Source organism: Hyla sarda, chromosome 5 (assembly GCF_029499605.1).
Source record: "Hyla sarda isolate aHylSar1 chromosome 5, aHylSar1.hap1, whole genome shotgun sequence".
Taxonomy (NCBI): Eukaryota; Metazoa; Chordata; class Amphibia; order Anura; family Hylidae; genus Hyla; species Hyla sarda.
The window spans coordinates 33709897-33728520 of NC_079193.1; the positions used below are offsets into that span (position 1 = coordinate 33709897).

General features: G+C 44.5%; 1 protein-coding gene across 4 annotated transcripts in view; it reads left to right on the forward strand.

Moving 5' to 3' along the window:
- Window positions 1-18624, forward strand: part of LOC130273044 (macrophage mannose receptor 1-like) — a 227650-nt gene that overhangs the window by 95248 nt on the left and 113778 nt on the right. For all 4 annotated transcript variants that reach the window (XM_056519204.1, XM_056519205.1, XM_056519206.1 and 1 more), the window contains exons 15-17: window positions 5598-5733; window positions 15431-15463; window positions 18420-18583. In XM_056519204.1, coding sequence (XP_056375179.1) covers window positions 5598-5733; window positions 15431-15463; window positions 18420-18583 — 333 coding nt within the window. The remainder of the gene's footprint in view (window positions 1-5597; window positions 5734-15430; window positions 15464-18419; window positions 18584-18624) is intronic.

An 18624-nucleotide genomic window follows, 5' to 3' on the forward strand; every position in this document is an offset into this window, starting at 1 on the left:
AATTTTCGCTCTAAATACACCTCCGCTTCCCCCCACTAACTAACTCACCTGAGTTTCACCTTCATTCTTCATGATTACCTGTTCATTCCTGGCCCGCCCAATCCTCAGAGCGTCTGGCGTTCCTGTTACGCCTCTTCCCTGCGTCACACGGGCCGACCCAAAGTTAAACAGATTTGTTAATGACTTCTATTAAAAAATCTTAATCCTTCCAGTACTTATCAGCTGTTGTCTGCGCCAGAGGAAGTTGTGTAGTCCTTCCAGTCTGACCACAGTGCTCTTTGCTGACACCTCTGTCCATTTTAGGAACTGTCCAGAGTAAGAGCAAATCCCCACAGCAAACCTATCCTACTCCGGACAGTTCCTGACATGGACAGAGATGTCAGCAGAGAGCACTGTAGTCAGACTGAAAAGAACTACACAACTTCCTCTGGAGAATACAGGATATAGTGTTTTTTCCATCGGAGTATCCCTTTAAGGCCAACTCATGTTTGTACAATAGATGGCAATGATGGCTTGCTTTTAATATCAGAGATTCATTGTACAGAATTCTAGCATATATCATAAAGTACCTAATGTATTTTGGTAAACAGATTATATAGTATTATACAGGGGTCAAGGGAACTTTACTACTGTCACATGTAGGTTACCACCAGGCTAGTGGCTGACTGGCCTGCTCTGTAATATATACCAGAAAGCTTGTGCTGATATTATATTTTACCATCAGTAATAACGCTGGATGTAATACATGGGTATGTTTAGCTTCCTGAAGTCTTAGAAACCTTGGTTGTTAAGTAGCACCTGACACCAGACATCAGAAAAGGGGTATTCCAGGATTTTTTTTTATTTGACTATGCTACAGGGGCTGTAAAGTGAGTGTAGTTCATAATATAGTGTCTATACCTGTGTGTGATGGTGACCTCGCAATTCTTCTGTGATCTTCGCCTCAATATTTATTTTTAACAGCATTCAAAATGACTCAGGTCTCAGGATTTCCCACTTTGCAGTGCGTTGAGACATGACATCACTAGTCAGTTGTGCAAAGGGAGCCTGTCCTGCTTCAGTGGGTGGAGCGACCGCTGGGTGGGAGAGAGATTATTTAGCAAAAGCTGTAGGCACCCAGATTAGAAAACACTGAATGAATGCAGCTTATTCGTGCTGCAATGGGTGAGGTAGATGATGTATAAAAGGGAGGAAAGTGACCGCAAACTTACAAGCAGGGAACTATGGGATGTGTAGTTTGAGAACCAAATCCAACAGGAAATGCCAAGTTCACAAAAGATAGCCTAGTAGGTATGTACTAAAATCACCTTATGGTGGATAATTCCTTTAACACTGGGGGAAATGGATAGCTTACACTAGCCCCTCCTTCAGACCCAGGGGTGGACACAGACAGCAGAGGGCCCCTGTGCAAAAAATGTGCCTGGGCACCCCCCCCCCCCACCACCACCACCAACACAGATGAACATATAAATGCTATAAATCTATGCTGCCTAAAGGGGGCTCTAAATCTATGCTGTAGATATAGGGCTCCCCTTTAGGCAGCATAGATTTAGATTCCCCTTTAGGCAGCATAGATTTAGAGCACCCCTTTAGGCAGCATAGATTTAGATTCCCCTTTAGGCAGCATAGATTTAGATCCCCCTTTAAGCAGCATAGATTTAGAGCCCCCCCCCCCTTTAGGCAGCATAGATTTAGATCCCCCTTTAGGCTCTGCTGCCTAAAGGGGATCTAAATCTATGCTGCCTAAAGGGGGATCTAAATCTATGCTGCCTAAAGGGGAGCCCTATTTATACAGCATAGATTTAGAGCCCCCCTTTAGGCAGCATAGTTTTAGAGCCCCCCTTTAGGCAGGAAAGATTTAGAGACCCCCTTTAGGCAGCATAGATTTAGAGCCCCCCTTTAGGCAGAATAGATTTAGAGCCCCCCTTTAGGCAGCATAGATTTAGAGCCCCCTTTAGGCAGCATAGATTTAGAGCCCCCCCTTTAAGCTATGCTGCCTAAAGGGGGGCTCTAAATCTATGCTGCCTAAAGGGGGGCTCTAAATATATGCTGCCTAAAGGGGGGCTCTAAATCTATGTTGTAGATTTAGAGCCCCCCTTTAGGCAGCATAGCTTTAGATCCCCTTTAGGCAGCAGATATTTAGAGCCCCCACATCAGGCACTGGCAGCATACTTACATCTGTCGGCGGGTCTCGGGATGCGGGGACTTCTTGGAGGTGCGCGCTATAAGTGATGTGTGCACGTCATCGCATGTGCAGCGCAGGAAGTCGGCGTAGCGGCGCAGTGCTGCGCTTGCAATGACGTCACTACGCGCACCTCCGCCAGGAAGTACCCGCATCCCGTGACCCGCAGGCAGATCCCCCCCTGCCACTTTATTCAGAGATAATGGGGAATAATTATCAGATCCTGTGCAGAGGGAAAGTGGAGCAGTTGTAGATCACTTCTTTAATTTTTCAGATGCCTTAAAAAAAAAAAAAAAAAGAACAATCTGGTTGCTATGGGCAACTGCTCCACTTTCCCTCTGCACAGGATTTGATAAATCTCCCCCATTATCTGTGAATTTCATGTGTGTTGTGGCCTCTGTGATTACTTGTGGTTTTCTCCTGATGAAACAAACTTTTAGCGATATGTGGACCCTTTTTTTGTTTTGTGTAGGTGCTTTGTTTTGGAGTTTTACCCTTACAGTTACAGTCGCCGGCAGATCAGCCAGATATTGTGGCAGCAGTGGTGGCCGGTCACAGGGGGCTCAGTCATGATTGTGACGGCTGCGACCATGAGATTTATACCACTTGTGTATTACAGCCAGAATACTTTTCATTTTCAACTTTCAGACCTATATGAGACTTGTTGCTTTTTGTGCCACCAATTTTACTTTGCAATGGCATCAATCACGCTACCATGAAATACACAGTAAAAACGCCATTTTGCAACTTTTGGGGGCTTCCGTTTATACAAAAAGTAGTATACTTAAAATCATCCTCTTCTGACCCTATAACTTTAGCATTTTCCCATATACTGTGAGGGCTCATCTTTTGCGCTTTGATCTGTAGTTTTTACTGGTCCCATTTTTGTTTTGATGCGACTTTTCGATCACTTTTTTTAAATTAATTTTTTATGGTATATGAAATTACAAAAAATTTGCAATTATGGACTTTGGTATTTTTTTTAACAATTATGCCATTGACCGTGTGGGATAATTAACGTTATATTGGAATAGTTTGGACATTTATTTATTGATTCTTAAATCAATAAATGTGGTGGGTGTGTTAAATGCAGTGTGTGGGAATTATATAGTGCAGTGTTTTCCAAACAATGTATCTCCAGCTGTTGCAAAACTACAACTCCCAGCATGCCCAGACAGCTGTTTGCTTTCTGGGCATACTGGGAGTTGTAGTTTTGTAACAGCTGGAGGCACACTGTTTGGAAAACACAGACATAGTAATTTGTGTGTGAGTATGTAGTATAGATTACCTTCACATGATACACATTCCCCTATACAGGAACTTCTTCCTGGGCCTTCATTGCATAGTAGTCAGGCTCCTCCCACCCATGTGACTGATCACATGGTAATGACATCACCAAATGTCCTCTGCCTCCCATACATAGCCCGATGTTCTGCAGTTATCGCTCCATTGTGCTGCTGTCGTCTGTAAGAGCCTTATCCAGGGAGGAGAGGACAGATGGCAGGAAGTATTTTGCAGCTGGCAGTGAAAGCAGGAGGCTGGGAGATGGGGCCCCTTACTGGAGTACTGGCTGTACCCCCCTGATGGCGGCCCTGCACGAGAGATACAAATGCCGCCTGCATCATTCAGGTCCCATGGTAGGGACGGCCCAGCATGAGAGGGGGCCTGCCGCCGACGGGCCCCCTCTCACGCTGGGCCCCTGTGCAGTTGAACATGTTGCACATGTGATATGTCCGCCCCTGTTCAGACCACCAGGGGCCCTGACATTAACTCCTTATTGCATTTAACTACCACAAATGCTTAAGATGACTCCTCTCCCCCCCAAACCATTAAAGGATATCATATTAACCCATCCAAGCCCTAGACCATGAGGAATAGTGATGTTGACCACTTACTACTCAAGGAATACAAAATGTGTTGTCAGCTGCCATTCACTGCCCTAGACCATCATGGATGCTAACATTAACCTCCTAACTGCACTAGGTCACTAGAAATACTTAGATTAAACAGGATTGAAACAGGTGTGTATGCTGTAGCTCAGCACTGTTCTATGGCACTTAAAGGGGTTCTCCGGTGCTTAGACATCTTATCCCCTATCCAAAGGATAGGGGATAAGATGCTTGATCGCGGGAGTCCCGCCGCTGGGGGACCCCCGGGATCTTGCACGTGGCACCCCGTCTGTAATCAGTCCCCGGAGCGTGTTCGTTCGGCGGTGTGTGACGTCACGCCTCCGCCCCCGTGTGACCTCACGCTCCGCCCCTCAATGCAAGTCTATGGGAGGGGGCGTGACAGCTATCCCGTCCCCTCCCATAGGCTTGCATTGAGGGACGGAGTGTGACGTCACACGCAGTCGGCCCTGTGGTCGCCGGTAATCAGACCCGGAGCGAACACGCTCCGGGGACTGATTACAAACAGGGTGCCGCGTGCAAGATCACGGGGGTCCCCAGCAGCAGGACTCCCGCGATCAGGCATTTTATCCCCTATCCTTTGGATAGGGGATAAGATGTTTAAGCACCGGAGTACCCCTTTAAAGTGTACCATCAGATCCAACAAATTATATATATATATATATATATATATATATATATATATATATATCACTAAGTACCTAATCCTGACCATGTACATCAATTTTTTATGTGTCTAGCACCTTTATTTATTTTTTATTACACTTCTAATTTAGCTCACTAGTCTTAATTCCTCTAAAAGGGAGGGGGCGTGGAATCACTGTTCAGGTCTCCGCCCCCTCCCTCAGTATGCTGTCTGCTCACATCTCACCTAGCATTAGCAAAACTACAACTCCCAGCTTGTCCTCACTGACAGTAGTGGGACACAAGTCTACAGTGGGAGGATTTTTCCTCCAGCTGTGAACCCTGCGCTCACAGCTGTCATTCAAGGAAGTGTGTCCATGACATAGGTGATGATGAATGGACACAGCAGGACTAATATCTGTCCAAGCAGGCGGGGGGGGGGGGGGGGGTGGTGCAGTTGTTTGACTGGCTTTTTCAGTATAAAATACTGAAAATGTTCTAATGAAAGCAATTGCAAAACCAATTGGTTTTGCATGCTTTACAACATATCAAAAGTTTTTGTATCTGACAGTGCCCATTTAAGCTTAAAAGGGAAACATGATATTTTAACCTTGCAGTCAGCCATCACCTAAGAGATTGGTAACATTTGTTTTATTTGCCTATTGTCTGCAGCTCTGAGCATGATACAGATCTGACAGATTCCCTTTGAATGTTGTTCTGGTTCTTCAGTCATTCATTTACAAACTTTCCTGATGAAGGAGTCTCTGAAAACTTTCCAATCTAACTATTTTTGTTGGCCAATAAAGATAGTGCTCCTATAATGCCTTGGTCTCATTTGACACAAAAGTATTAACTACATCTGTTTTTTTTTTTCTATTCATTAGATGAATTTTAAAAATTGGTACTTTTCGGAACCAAACAATGTTGGTGGGAAAGAGTTCTGTGGCATTCTGAATGGCAATGGTTGGCATGATGTACCCTGTGAAGAAGGAAGGCCATGGATTTGTAAGCTAAAAAAAGGTAAATATCGTTCAAAGTTAAAGTGTACCTGTCATTAGCAAAAACTATTTAAACAATGTGGAAAATAACATTATACGTATATTTGTTATATAAGGTACATTGGTTAAAAAAAATGTGTACATTTTTGTCCATGCAGCTATTGCCTGTGTGTCTCTGTAGTAAGCCCCTGTGCACTGAGGACAAGCAGGGCTCTGTACACTGAGGACAAGCAGGGCTCTGTACACTGAGGACAAGCAGGGCTCTGTACACTGAGGACAAGCAGGGCTCTGTACACTGAGGACAAGCAGGGCTCTGTACACTGAGGACAAGCAGGGCTCTGTACACTGAGGACAAGCATGGCTCTGTACACTGAGGACAAGCAGGGCTCTGTACACTGAGGACGAGCAGGGCTCTGTACACTGAAGACAAGCAGGGCTCTGTACACTGAGGACGAGCAGGGCTCTGTACACTGAGGACGAGCAGGGCTCTGTACACTGAGGACGAGCAGGGCTCTGTACACTGAGGACGAGCAGGGCTCTGTACACTGAAGACAAGCAGGGCTCTGTACACTGAGGACAGGCAGGGCTCTGTACACTGAGGACAGGCAGGGATCTGTACACTGAGAACAAGCAGGGCTCTGTGCACTGAGTACAAGCAGGGCTCTGTGCACTGAGGACAGGCAGGGCTATGTACACTGAGGACAAGCAGGGCTCTGTACACTGAGGACAAGCAGGGCTCTGTACACTGAGGACAAGCAGGGCTCTGTACACTGAGGACAAGCAGGGCTCTGTACACTGAGGACAAGCAGGGCTCTGTACACTGAGGACAAGCAGGGCTCTGTACACTGAGGACGAGCAGGGCTCTGTACTCTGAGGACAGCAGGGCTCTGTACACTGAGGACAAGCAGGGCCCTGTACACTGAGGACAAGCAGGGCCCTGTACACTGAGGACAAGCAAGGCCCTGTACACTGAGGACAAGCAGGGCCCTGTACACTGAGGACAAGCAGGGCCCTGTACACTGAGGACAAGCAGGACTCTGTACACTGAAGACAAGCAGGGCTCTATACACTGAGGACAGGCAGGGCTCTGTACACTGAGGACAGGCAGGGATCTGTACACTGAGTACAAGCAGGGCTCTGTGCACTGAGGACAGGCAGGGCTCTGTACACTGAGGACAGGCAGGGCTCTGTACACTGAGGACAAGCAGGGCTCTGTACACTGAGGACAAGCAGGCTCTGTGACACACCCCTGGCTCACACAGCAGGATGACTGAAAAGCCAGGAGCCTACACAAATCCCTGCTTGTCCTGATCTCACTTTCTGTATTTCGTCTCCCAACAGAGACACAAAGACAACAGCTGCAGTGACAGCATTTAATCACCAAAAAATACACATATTTTTTAACATATATATATATATATATATATATATATATATATACAGTATACAGAATATATATATATATATATATATATATATATGTATGTATGTAATAAGGAGAAAGTAGTGGTCAGCTCACACAGGACGACCAACCGCGACCCAGAAAGGTGCGGGCCTCCCCGGAGGCAAGATAGAAGAAAAAAGCTGAAAGTCCAGTGCATTGTAATCAAAGCAGATCGTGCAGTTTATTGTATCAAGCACGCAGAACAACAATGATGCATGGTGGTGACGTGTTTCGGCCAATGGCACCCGGCCTTACTCATGCAACGATAAGACTGCCATGCTATCCTTATGAGGGGGAGGATACTCACCTATTAGTCCACATCGGTGGAATCACACCTGTGGTGCCAGACTGGCGAGACCTCCCACCCATATAGGGATTTCACAATGTGAGAGAAAAAAGAAAAAAAATCACTTAATGGACAAACACAAGAATAACAAAAGAATAACAAAAACAAGAATTAACAAATTGTGCATAATACACACTGGCCCAGATTCATCAAACTGTGTGAGAGAAAAAGTGGAGGGATTTTCCCACAGCAACCAATCACAGCTCAGCTTTCACTTTACCACAGCTCTTTAGCTGAGCTGTGATTGGTTGTTGTGGGAAAATCCCTCCACTTTTTCTCTCACACAGTTTGATAAATCTGGGCCACTGAATTGATCCAAATAGTTATTAAAATATGTCACATCATAACATCAATAAGAAATAACAAAAATGACAAGTTTACAAAATAAAATAAAAGTCAGATATTTAGAAAGTCTCCAATTACGTAAAACATAGGCGATTTTAAAATGTATTTATGACAAACCATCATAAGACTACGGGATTGGACATCAATTGTCATGTTTGTTTTAATATATATAAAACACAATAAGCCAAAAGCCGCAATAATGTAGACAAATATCTAAGTATATAGATAAACGAAATAGCAGCATAATGTGGCATAAGTGCATAATCCCAGTAGAGAAAAACATGGCATCATGGATGAAAGGTATCTTGAGTTGTTATAAATATTAGATATGCAGATTGGGCTTGAAAAAAAATAATAATAATAAAAATAAATAGAACATAAATGTAAATATAAATGTAAAAAATCAAGTGTCTGAGCAAGTAGCAGAGGTCTGAACAGGTGGCAAGAATCAGTGTTAACTACAAAATATAGCATTAAATATGTAGACCTAAATAATAATAACATTACAAATATGTTTCTGAATTATTCAATAATGCAAAATGACATCTTGTCTCCTGTTCAGACCTTGGGGAAATCAGGTATCTATTTTAAGAATGCAAAAAACCTCCCTGTCTAGTAACATCTGTTTATGATTCCCCCCTCGGGTTGGTACATTAACCCTCCCTATACCCTGAAGTTTAAGGGTTAATGTGCTGTCGGAATGTTGTTTGGCACAATGGCGTGTAACCATGGATACATGTTTAGAACTAAAATGCGCAACATCTGAGAAGTGCTTGCGCACTCTGACCTTCAACGGGTTAGTGGTACACCCCACATATTGAATTTGACAAATTTCAGACGATATTAGATAGATGACAAAGGGGGTGTTACAATTCCCATCCTGTTTTATATTATGAATTTCACCCATGGAATAAGATTTGAGCTGAATACCATTGGCCATAATCCCACAACAAATACATTTTTTGTGTCCACACTTATAGGAGCCCGGAACATTGAGCCTCGTGGGTATTATCTAAATTATATAAAGACAGGTACACTTTAACCCCTTAAGGACAATGGACGTACTCCTACGCCCCCGTTTCCGAGCCCTTAAGGACCGAGGACGTAGGAGTATGTCCTGTCCATTCCCAGCCCCCCGCAGCCAGCTGGAGCGAAGCCGGGGCCCGATGCCTGCTGATATCGATCAGCAGGCATCGCGGCATGTCGCCCAGGGGGGTCATGATGACCCCCCATGTCAGCGATGGCCGCAGATCGCTGAACAATTCAGCCCAGCGATCTGCGGCGGATTCCGGGTCAATCGGGTCTCCAGTGACTCGGAATTACTGGCTGATCGGGGCCGTCTCTGAAGGCCCCAAACAGCCATAGCCAGCAAGGGTGAGGTGGCACTGGTGCCACCTCACGATCGCCCTGATTCGTCGGCCGGTTTTCCGGCCGACCAATCAGGGCACCTGCTGCAGGTGTCACTCCCGCAACCCGCTCCGCCCCTCTTCCGGAGGACGTGAGCGGGTGCCGGAACTTGACGCCGGCAGCTGGGGACCCCGATCCCCGGTGCCCCTGTTGGGATTGGGGCCCCAGGAGGGCCGGCGGCGGCGAGGGACTGACCTGCAGCGTGGATCAGCAGTTGGACGTGAGTGACAGCCTCCTGCTGTTGCTTAGCAACAGCTCCCAGCATGCAAAAAGGGCATGCTGGGAGCTGTAGTTATGCAACAGCAGGAGGAAGACCACCACAACTCCCAGCATTCCCTTATGGGCATGCGGTGACTTATAGTTTTGCAACAGCTGGAGGCACATTTTTTCTATGCAAAAGTGTACCTTCAGCTGTTGTATAACTACAACTCCCAGCTCGCACAATCAGCTCAAGTGCATGCTGGGAGTTGTAGTGGTGCATCTGCTGGTTGCATAACTCCAACCTCCAGCATGCCCGTTGTTGTAGAGTTGTAGTTTTGCAACAGCTGAAGGCACACTGGTTATGAAACAATGAGTTAAGTAGCAAACCAGTGTGTCTCCAGCTGTTGCATAACTACAATCCTCAGCCAAAGTAGTATGCCTCCAGCTGTTGCATAACTACAAGTCCCAGCATGCCCTTCCACTGTCTGTACATGCTGGGGGTTGTAGCTTTTGCAACAGCTGAAGGCAAACTGGTTACAAAACACTGAGTTTGTTACCAAACTCGGTGTTTCACAACCAGTGTGCCTCCAGCTGTTGCAAAACTACAACTCCCAGCATGCACGGATAGACCGTACATGCTGGGAGTTGTAGCTTTGCAACAGCTGGATGTTTCTCCCCCCCCACCCCCAATGTGAATGTACAGGGTACACTCACATGGGCAGAGGTTTACAGTAAGTATCCGGCTACAAGTTGGAGCTGCGGCAAATTTTCTGCCGCAGCTCAAACTGCCAGCGAGAAACTACTGTGAACCCCCGCCCGTGCGACTGTACCCTAAAAACACTACACTACATTAACACAAAATAAAATAAAAAGTAAAAAACACTACATATACACATACCCCTACACAGCCCCCCTCCCCAATAAAAATGACAAAGTCTGGTACGCCACTGTTTCCAAAACGGAGCCTCCAGCTGTTGCAAAACAACTACTCCCAGTATTGCCAGATAGCCACTGACTGTCCAGGCATGCTGGGAGTTTTACAACAGCTGGAGGCACCCTGTTTGGGAATCACTGGCATAGAATACCCCTATGTCCACCCCTATGCAAGTCCCTAATTTAGGCCTCAAATGCGCATGGCGCTCTTTCGCTTTGGAGCCCTGTCGTATTTCAAGGCAACAGTTTAGGGTCACATATGGGGTATTGCCGTACTCAGGATAAAATTGTGTTACAAATTTTGGGGGTATTTTCTGCTATTACCCTTTTTAAAAATGTAAAATTTTGGGGAAACCAAGCATTTTAGGTAATTATTTTTTTTTTTTTACATATGCAAAAGTCGTGAATCACCTGTGGGGTATTAAGGTTCACTTTACCCCTTGTTATGTTCCCCGAGGGGTCTAGTTTCCAAAATGGTATGCCATGTGTTTTTTTTTTTTTTTGCTGTTCTGGCACCATAGGGGCTTCCTAAAGGTGACATGCCCCCCAAAAACCATTTGTCGCTCCTTCCCTTCTGAGCCCTCTACTGCGCCCGCCGAACACTTTAGATAGACATATGAGGTATGTGCTTACTCGAGAGAAATTGTGTTTCAAATACAAGTAAAAATTTTTTCCTTTTTACCCCTTGTAAAAATTCAAAAATTGGGTCTACAAGAACATGCGAGTGTAAAAAATGAAGATTTTGAATTTTCTCCTTCACTTTGCTGCTATTCCTGTGAAACTCCTAAAGGGTTAAAACACTTACTGAATGTCATTTTGAATACTTTGGGGGGTGCAGTTTTTATAATGGGGTCATTTGTGGGGTATTTCTAATATGAAGACCCTTCAAATCCACTTCAAACCTGAACTGGTCCCTGAAAAATAGTGAGTTTGAAAATTTTGTGAAAAATTGAAAAATTGGTGCTGAACTTTGAAGCCCTCTGGTGTCTTCCAAAAGTAAAAACTCATAAATTTGATGATGCAAACATAAAGTAGACATATTGGAAATGTGAACCAAAAAAATATTTATTTTGAATATCCATTTTCCTTACAAGCAGAGAGCTTCAAAGTTAGAAAAATGCAAAATTTTCAGTTTTTTCATCAAATTTGGGGATGAAAGGATGCAAGGTACCACAAAAATTTACCACTATGTTAAAGTAGAATATGTCCCGAAAAAACAATCCAGAATCAGAAAAAAAATGCTCTGGTCCTTAAGGTGTAAAATGGCCTGGTCCTTAAGGGGTTAAAGAGTCTTTCCTTCGAAAGATATAGGGGGAGATTTATCAAGGGATTTAGAGCAGTTTTTTTGCTTACAAAAGTCGAACAAAAAGTCGCATGTGCACCTAATCTAATTTTTGTGTGACTTTTGGCTGTAGGCAAAAATGAACAAAAGAGCTTACCAAAGCAAATTTCAGTTTTCACTTTGCAGCAGTCAGGGATTTATCGAGTGCGAAAGTCACACAAAAAGTCACACCCGCCTCAAAGTGGCGTAAATGAAAGCAAGTCTGGAGCTGGCTTACAAAACTTGCTTTTGAGAGCGGAACTTCATATTTTCCGCTGGGAGCAGAGACCACTGCTCCGGCAGGAAATATAAAATCATATCTGTACAAAGGAGTCTGGGCTGACATCACTGTGCAGCCGTCCGGGCTCCGTTTTACCCCATCACCCCACGGTCATCTCCCACCGACTCCCCCCCACCCCTCATCTCTCCCTATTTGTCTTTCCCCCCATCCACGCTCATTCATCTCTCCCCTGGTCATCTCTCCCCCCACCCCCGCTCATTCATCTCTCCCCCCTGCCTGGTCATCTGCCGCAACCCCCCCCCCCCCCCAGTTATCTTCCCCCGCTGCCGGTCCCCCCAGCTTGTCTCCCCCCCTGCCCGGTAATCTCCCGCAACCCGCCACTTATCTTTCTTCCACCGCTGGTCAGCTTCATCTTGCCGCCTGTACATCTCCCACACCGCCGATTGCTGTTACAGGACTATAACTCCCAGCATGTCCTTTCAGTGAGGACATGCTGGGAGTTGCAGTTGCAGCGGTGAGCAGGCCGGTGGTAGATGCAGGCCCGCCTGGGCTGTAATTGGCTGATCCGTCTCAGCCAATCACAGCTCAGACTGGGAAATATGAGATTACACTGTAGTTTCATATTCCGGGGAGCCGGCCAGCCTGCATCTACCACCGGCCCGCTCAGCGCTGCAACTGCAACTCCCAGCATGTCCTCACTGAAAGGACATGCTGGGATTTATAGTCCTGTAACAGCAAGCGGCGGGGTGGGAGATGTACAGTCGGCAAGATGAAGCTGACCAGCGGCGGAGGAAAAGATGAGCGGCAGAAGAAAGATGAGCGGCGGAGGAAAAGATAAGTGGCGGAGGAAAAGATAAGCGGCGGAGGAAAAGATAAGCGGCGGAGGAACAGATAAGCGGTGGAGGAAAAGATAAGCAGCGGAGTAAAAGATAAGCGGAGGAGGAAAGATAAGCGGGGGAAGATAGATAAGCGGCGGAGGAAAAGATAAGCGGCGGAGGAAAGATTAGCAGAGAAGGAAAGATAAATTGCGGTAGATTACTGGGCAGGGGGAGACAAAGGGGGAGATGAGATGGAGGGGGGAGATGAGCTGGGGGGGAGATGAGCTGGAGGGGGGGTGAGATGAGCTTGGGGGTGGGGGGGAGGAGAGATGAGCTGGGGGGATGAGCTAGGGGGTGGGAGGGGGTGCCTCCAGCTGTTGCTAAACTACAACTCCAGTTTAGCTACAGGGTGCCTCCAGCTGTTGCTTAACTACAACTCCCATCACTGGAGTAGTAGTTTAGCTACAGGGTGCCTCCAGCTGTTGCTGAACTACAACTCCCATCATGGGAGTTGTAGTTTAAAAACAGCAAGTCTCTGTTGCTAAACTGGAGGCTTGCTGTTGCTAAATTACAAATGATGGGGGTTGTAGTTTAGCAACAGCTAGAGGCCTCTTGTTTGGAAACGCTGGTTTATGGATGTTTTCCCAAAGGAAGGGTGCCATAAATGTACATGTGTTTTTCTCTTCTCATTTCAGATCCGTGTATGCAGAGGATTTCTTCAGATTCGGTGGACTACATCGATGACCAGTGTTTTTTTTTTTTTTTTTAAACATTAATAAAATGGCTAACAAGGGCTTGTAGGGGAGTGTTTTTTGGAATAAAAGTTTTTTAAAAGTGTTTTTTTTATTTATTTCCTTTACAGGCTTAGTAGTGGAAGCTGTCTTATAGACGGAGTCCATTACTAAGCTGGGTTTAGCGTTAGCCCCAAAAACAGCTAGCGCTAATCCCCAATTATTACCCTGGTTCCCAACGCCACAGGGGTGCTGGGAAGAGCCGGTACCAACAGGCCTGGAGCATCAAAAATGGCGCTCCTGTGCCTAGGCAGAAACAGGCTGGTGTTATTTAGGCTGGGGAGGGCCGGTAACAATGTCCTCGCCCACCCTGGTAATGTCAGGCTGTTGCTGCTTGGTTGGTATCTGGCTGAGAATGAAAATACAGGGAACCCTATGCGTTCCCTGTATTTTCAGAATCAGCAAGATACCAACCAAGCAGCAACAGCCTGACGTTACCAGGGTGGGCGGGGACATTGTTACTGGCCCTCCCCAGTCTAAATAACGCCAGCCTGTTACCTTACGCCTAGGTCCAGAAGTGCCATTTATGATGCTCTGGGCCTGCTGGTACCAGTTCTTCCTGGCACCCCTGTGGCGGTGGGTATTGGGGTAATATTTGGGGGTTAGCGCTGTTTTTGGGCCTAACGCTAACCCCTGGTTTAGTAATGGACTCTTTCTATAAGACAGCTTCCATTACTAAGCCTGTAAAGTAAATAAATTTAAAAAACACAACACGTTAAAAAAAACTTTTACTACAAAAAACACTCCCCCAAAATGTCTTTAAACATTTTATTAATATTAAACCAAACAAACGTGGTTCATCGTAGTCCACTGAATCTGAAGAAGTCCACAGGATACATGGATCTGAATTGAGAAGAAAAAATGGGTTAGTACATTCAGGGGCGAAAGAAGTTGTAAAAAAAAATGTAATAAACACACACATATATATATATATATATATATATATATATATATATATATACACATACTGCACATTTTTTTAAAGCTGCGACTTGAGGTGGGGTGACAAAGTACTGTTCTGAAGTAACTTATTGTTTTTTGCTTATGTGTGCTAAAGAAATGGTATTCAAAAGGGATTTATTGGTTTTTGCTTATGTAAGCCAAATTTATCAACCCCCTGTGATAGTATGATAAATATGTTACACATAAGCAAAACCAAAAGCAAGAAAAAAAATGCCTACAGAACTCGCTTACCAAAGCAATGATAAATCTCCCCCATTGCCTCTTTTGTAGCCAAATTGCATCCTGAATCAGAAATTTTTATGATCCACTTGATGCACAAAAAAAAAACAAAAAAAAAAAACTGCAACATATAGCTTTTCGGCTAAAGCATTCAGTTAGCGGTTATCATCTTCTTGGTACAATCATCCATCTTTCTCCAATATGTTTGTGTAATTACTGTATGTGATTGTGTAAATACTGTTGGGTGCTGCATCATGCTTTGTAAACAAAGACACAATGGGACAAATTCCTCTTGCCACAATGGCCTTTATATGGTAACAAGCACCGTTTCATAAAATGCCCAACGATTGGCTTAGAGTAATGAAGAAAGGAAGCAAAGGGCTGTAGAGCTAAATGAATAAAAGTTAAGTTTCAACTTTTTTTTTTTTTTTCTGACAGTTTTTGGAATACTGCCACTGCAGTTTTTGAGCCAAAGTCAGAAGTGGATCCATAAGAGAGGAGAAGTGTAAGTCCTTCCTATATATATCCTATTCCTTTTGAATACACTTCTGGCTCTGGCTCAAAAACTGCAGTGGCAGTATTCCAAAAACTGCCAGGAAAAAACCAAGTGGAAACTTAGCCTTACACTAATACTGATTATTTTATACATGTAAATTTATGATAAAATTTTACTTTTTTTCTTGTGTCTAGGAGCGGTATTAAAGGAAGAACCAAAACCTATTGGTAAACCATTCATTTTTCATTCATCAACCTAATCTGCCAATCTGTGTCCTGATATTTAAAACATGTGAAAGACCAGACCCACCAAATAAATATAGACTTCAGAATAGAATGAAACAGACTGAAGACTAGATCCCCTTAACTGATACATACTTCAGATCAGACCTACCAAATGAAGATAGACCTTATATTCGACCCCCTTATAATAGACCCCCTAAACTAAAACAGTCTGAGGACTAGATCTCCTAAACTAATACAGACTCCAGATTGACCCAGAGTTAAAGGGGTTCTACACCATAAGGTGATTTTAGTACGTACCTGGCAGACAGTAATGGACATGCTTAGGAAGGATCTGCGCTTTTCCTGGGGCTAAATGACTATGTTGTGAGATTACCATAACACTGTGGCTAGCTGTTTGTGAACTGGTATTTCCTGTTTGGCTTTTCTTTTTTTGACTGCAAATCCCACAATTCCATCTTTCTCCCTTCCACATATCAGCCACCCCACCCAATGAAACATAAATGAGCTGCATCCATTCAAAAGACCTGTGGTTTTCAATCAGGGTGCCTACAGCTGTTGCATTAGTTGCAGATTGATCTCTCTCCCACCAAGTGATCGCTCCACCCATTGAAGCAGACAGGCTCCCTGTCATCAGCTGACTAGTGATGTCAGGTCTCGGCCGAATTGCAACCTGGGAAAAATCTGAGACAGCAGTAATTTTGTATGGCGGTAAAAATAAATATTGGAGTGAAAATCACAGAAGAATTGTGAGAAAACCGTCACACACAGGTAGAGACACTATATTATGAACTACACTAACTTTACAGCCCCTGTAGCATAGTCAAATAAAAAAAAAATATCCTGAAATACCCCTTTAAGACCTTACCCTATGGTATACTCTGCAGATTATAGTCTGTGGCAACATCTGGGCAAAAGTGGCAGGATTCACAAACAGACTCATTATTTCTGCGCGCAATCTGATTAAAAAATATCCAATGCATTTCCCTATTTAAAGGGCTACTCCAATGGAAAACATGTTTTTTTTTTTTTTTTAAATCAACTGGTGCCAGAAAGTTAAACAGATTTGTAAATTACTTCTATTAAAAAATCCTAATCCTTCCAGTACTTATCAGCTGCTGTATAATACAGAGGAAGTCCTTTTCTTTTTGAATTTTTTTTCTGTCTGTCCACGGTGCTCTCTGCTGACATCTCTGTTCATGTCAGGAACTGTCCGGAGCAGGATAGGTTTCCTATGGGGAATTGTTCCTGCTCTGGACAGTTCCTGACATGGAAAGAGGTGTCAGCAGAGAGCACTGTGGTCAGACAGAAAGGAAATAAAAAAATGAAATGAAATGTATTATACAGCAGCTGATAAGTACTGAAAGGATTAAGATTTTTTTTAATAGAAGTAATTTACAAATCTGTTTAACTTAAAATAAAACTGTTTTCCACCTGAGTAACCCTTTAATGGGGTTTGTCTCCAAGCTTGAGGAGTTCGGAGACAAACCCTATAGACATAGTCAAAACCTTTGGTACGTTTACGTTAGAAACAGAAAAATCCACAATGCTCACTGGAATAACTTGAAACTGACAAAAGGTAATAATGTAGAGTGGGTCAAGATACCTGCTGTCTGGAGAAGACACCTTCATACCTGAGACAGCTGGAGCAGTATCTTATGAGGAGTGGGCCAAGATACCTGGAGTTAAAGGGGTTCTCCGGTGCTTAGACATCTTATCCCCTATCCAAAGGATAGGGGGATAAGATGCCTTATCGCGGGAGTCCCGCCACTGGGGACCCCCGTGATCTTGCACACGGCACCCCGTTTGTAATCAGTCCCCGGAGCGTGTTCGCTCTGGGTCTGATTACCGGCGACCACAGGGCCGACAGCGTGTGACGCCCCCTCCCATAGGCCTTCATTGAGAGGCGGAGCGTGACGTCGCATGGGGGCAGAGGCGTGACATCACACGCCGCCGGCCCTATTGTGAACACTGGTAATCCGACCAGGAGCGAACATGCTTACAAATGGTGTGCCGCGTGCAAGATCACGGGGGTCCCCAGCAGCGAGACTCCCGCGATCAGGCATCTTATCCCCTTTCCTTTGTATAGGAGATGAGAAGTACTGGAGAACCCCTTTTAGTGCTGAAGTCTCTTTAAAGGAGTACTATGTTGTTTTTTTTATTATCCCCTGTGCCCGGGCTGCAAAACTATACAAAACAAACTTTAACTCACCTGCTTATGTTCCCGCATTGCTTCGATATCGGTGTCCCGTTCCCCAGTCTCTTTCTTCTTCCACTTCCTGCGGGTCGGTGAGTCATGCTGCTCTCAGCATATCACTGGCCACAGCAATGTCCCGCTGCACCCGGTGATACGATGAGCGCAGTGTGACTCACCGACCCGCAGGAAGCGGAAGAAAACAGAGACTGGGGAACAGGACACCGATATCGGAGCAACGGGGGTACATAGGCAGGTGAGTTAAAGTTTATTTTGTATAGTTTTGCAGCCCGGGCACAGGGGATAATAAAAAAAAAAAAAAAAACACCATAGTACTCCTTTAAGAGTTACGGAAATCGCTGGACTGCAGTGACTGCTTCAAAAGATTGTACAACACAATATTAAGTTCAGGGACCATCATCTGTGTCCAGGCCAATTTCATTTTTTTTCCTTTTTTTTAAATGATTCTGTTGAACCACAACTAAAAAGCAATGTCTGATTTTAATCAGTTATTTTCTGTACATTTTTATTCCATATTCCGTAAGTTTCAACTTTATTGGATCTTGCTGTCTAACGTAAGGGGACCAACAATTTTGTCCATGTCTTTAGTAAATTTGAAAATGTAGTGTATTTTCACTGTAATCCAGTGCCCCCTGTGCCGCCATGCTGCCTGTTACCGTATATAGAACGCATTATTTATGTCCTTCTGACTAACATTGTAATTAGATATTTGTATCCCTTTCACAGAATATGAATTTACAAGTGACGGCTGGCTAATCTACAATGGCAGCCAATACTACGTTAGCGAGGATGAAGTTCCGATGGAGAAAGCGCAAGAATTTTGTAATCGCAATTTTTCGCATCTTGTCACCATTAACAGTGAATCTGAACGGAAATTCCTCTGGAAATATGTGAGTTCTGAATTTTATTATTCTCATGTTAGGCTACAAAT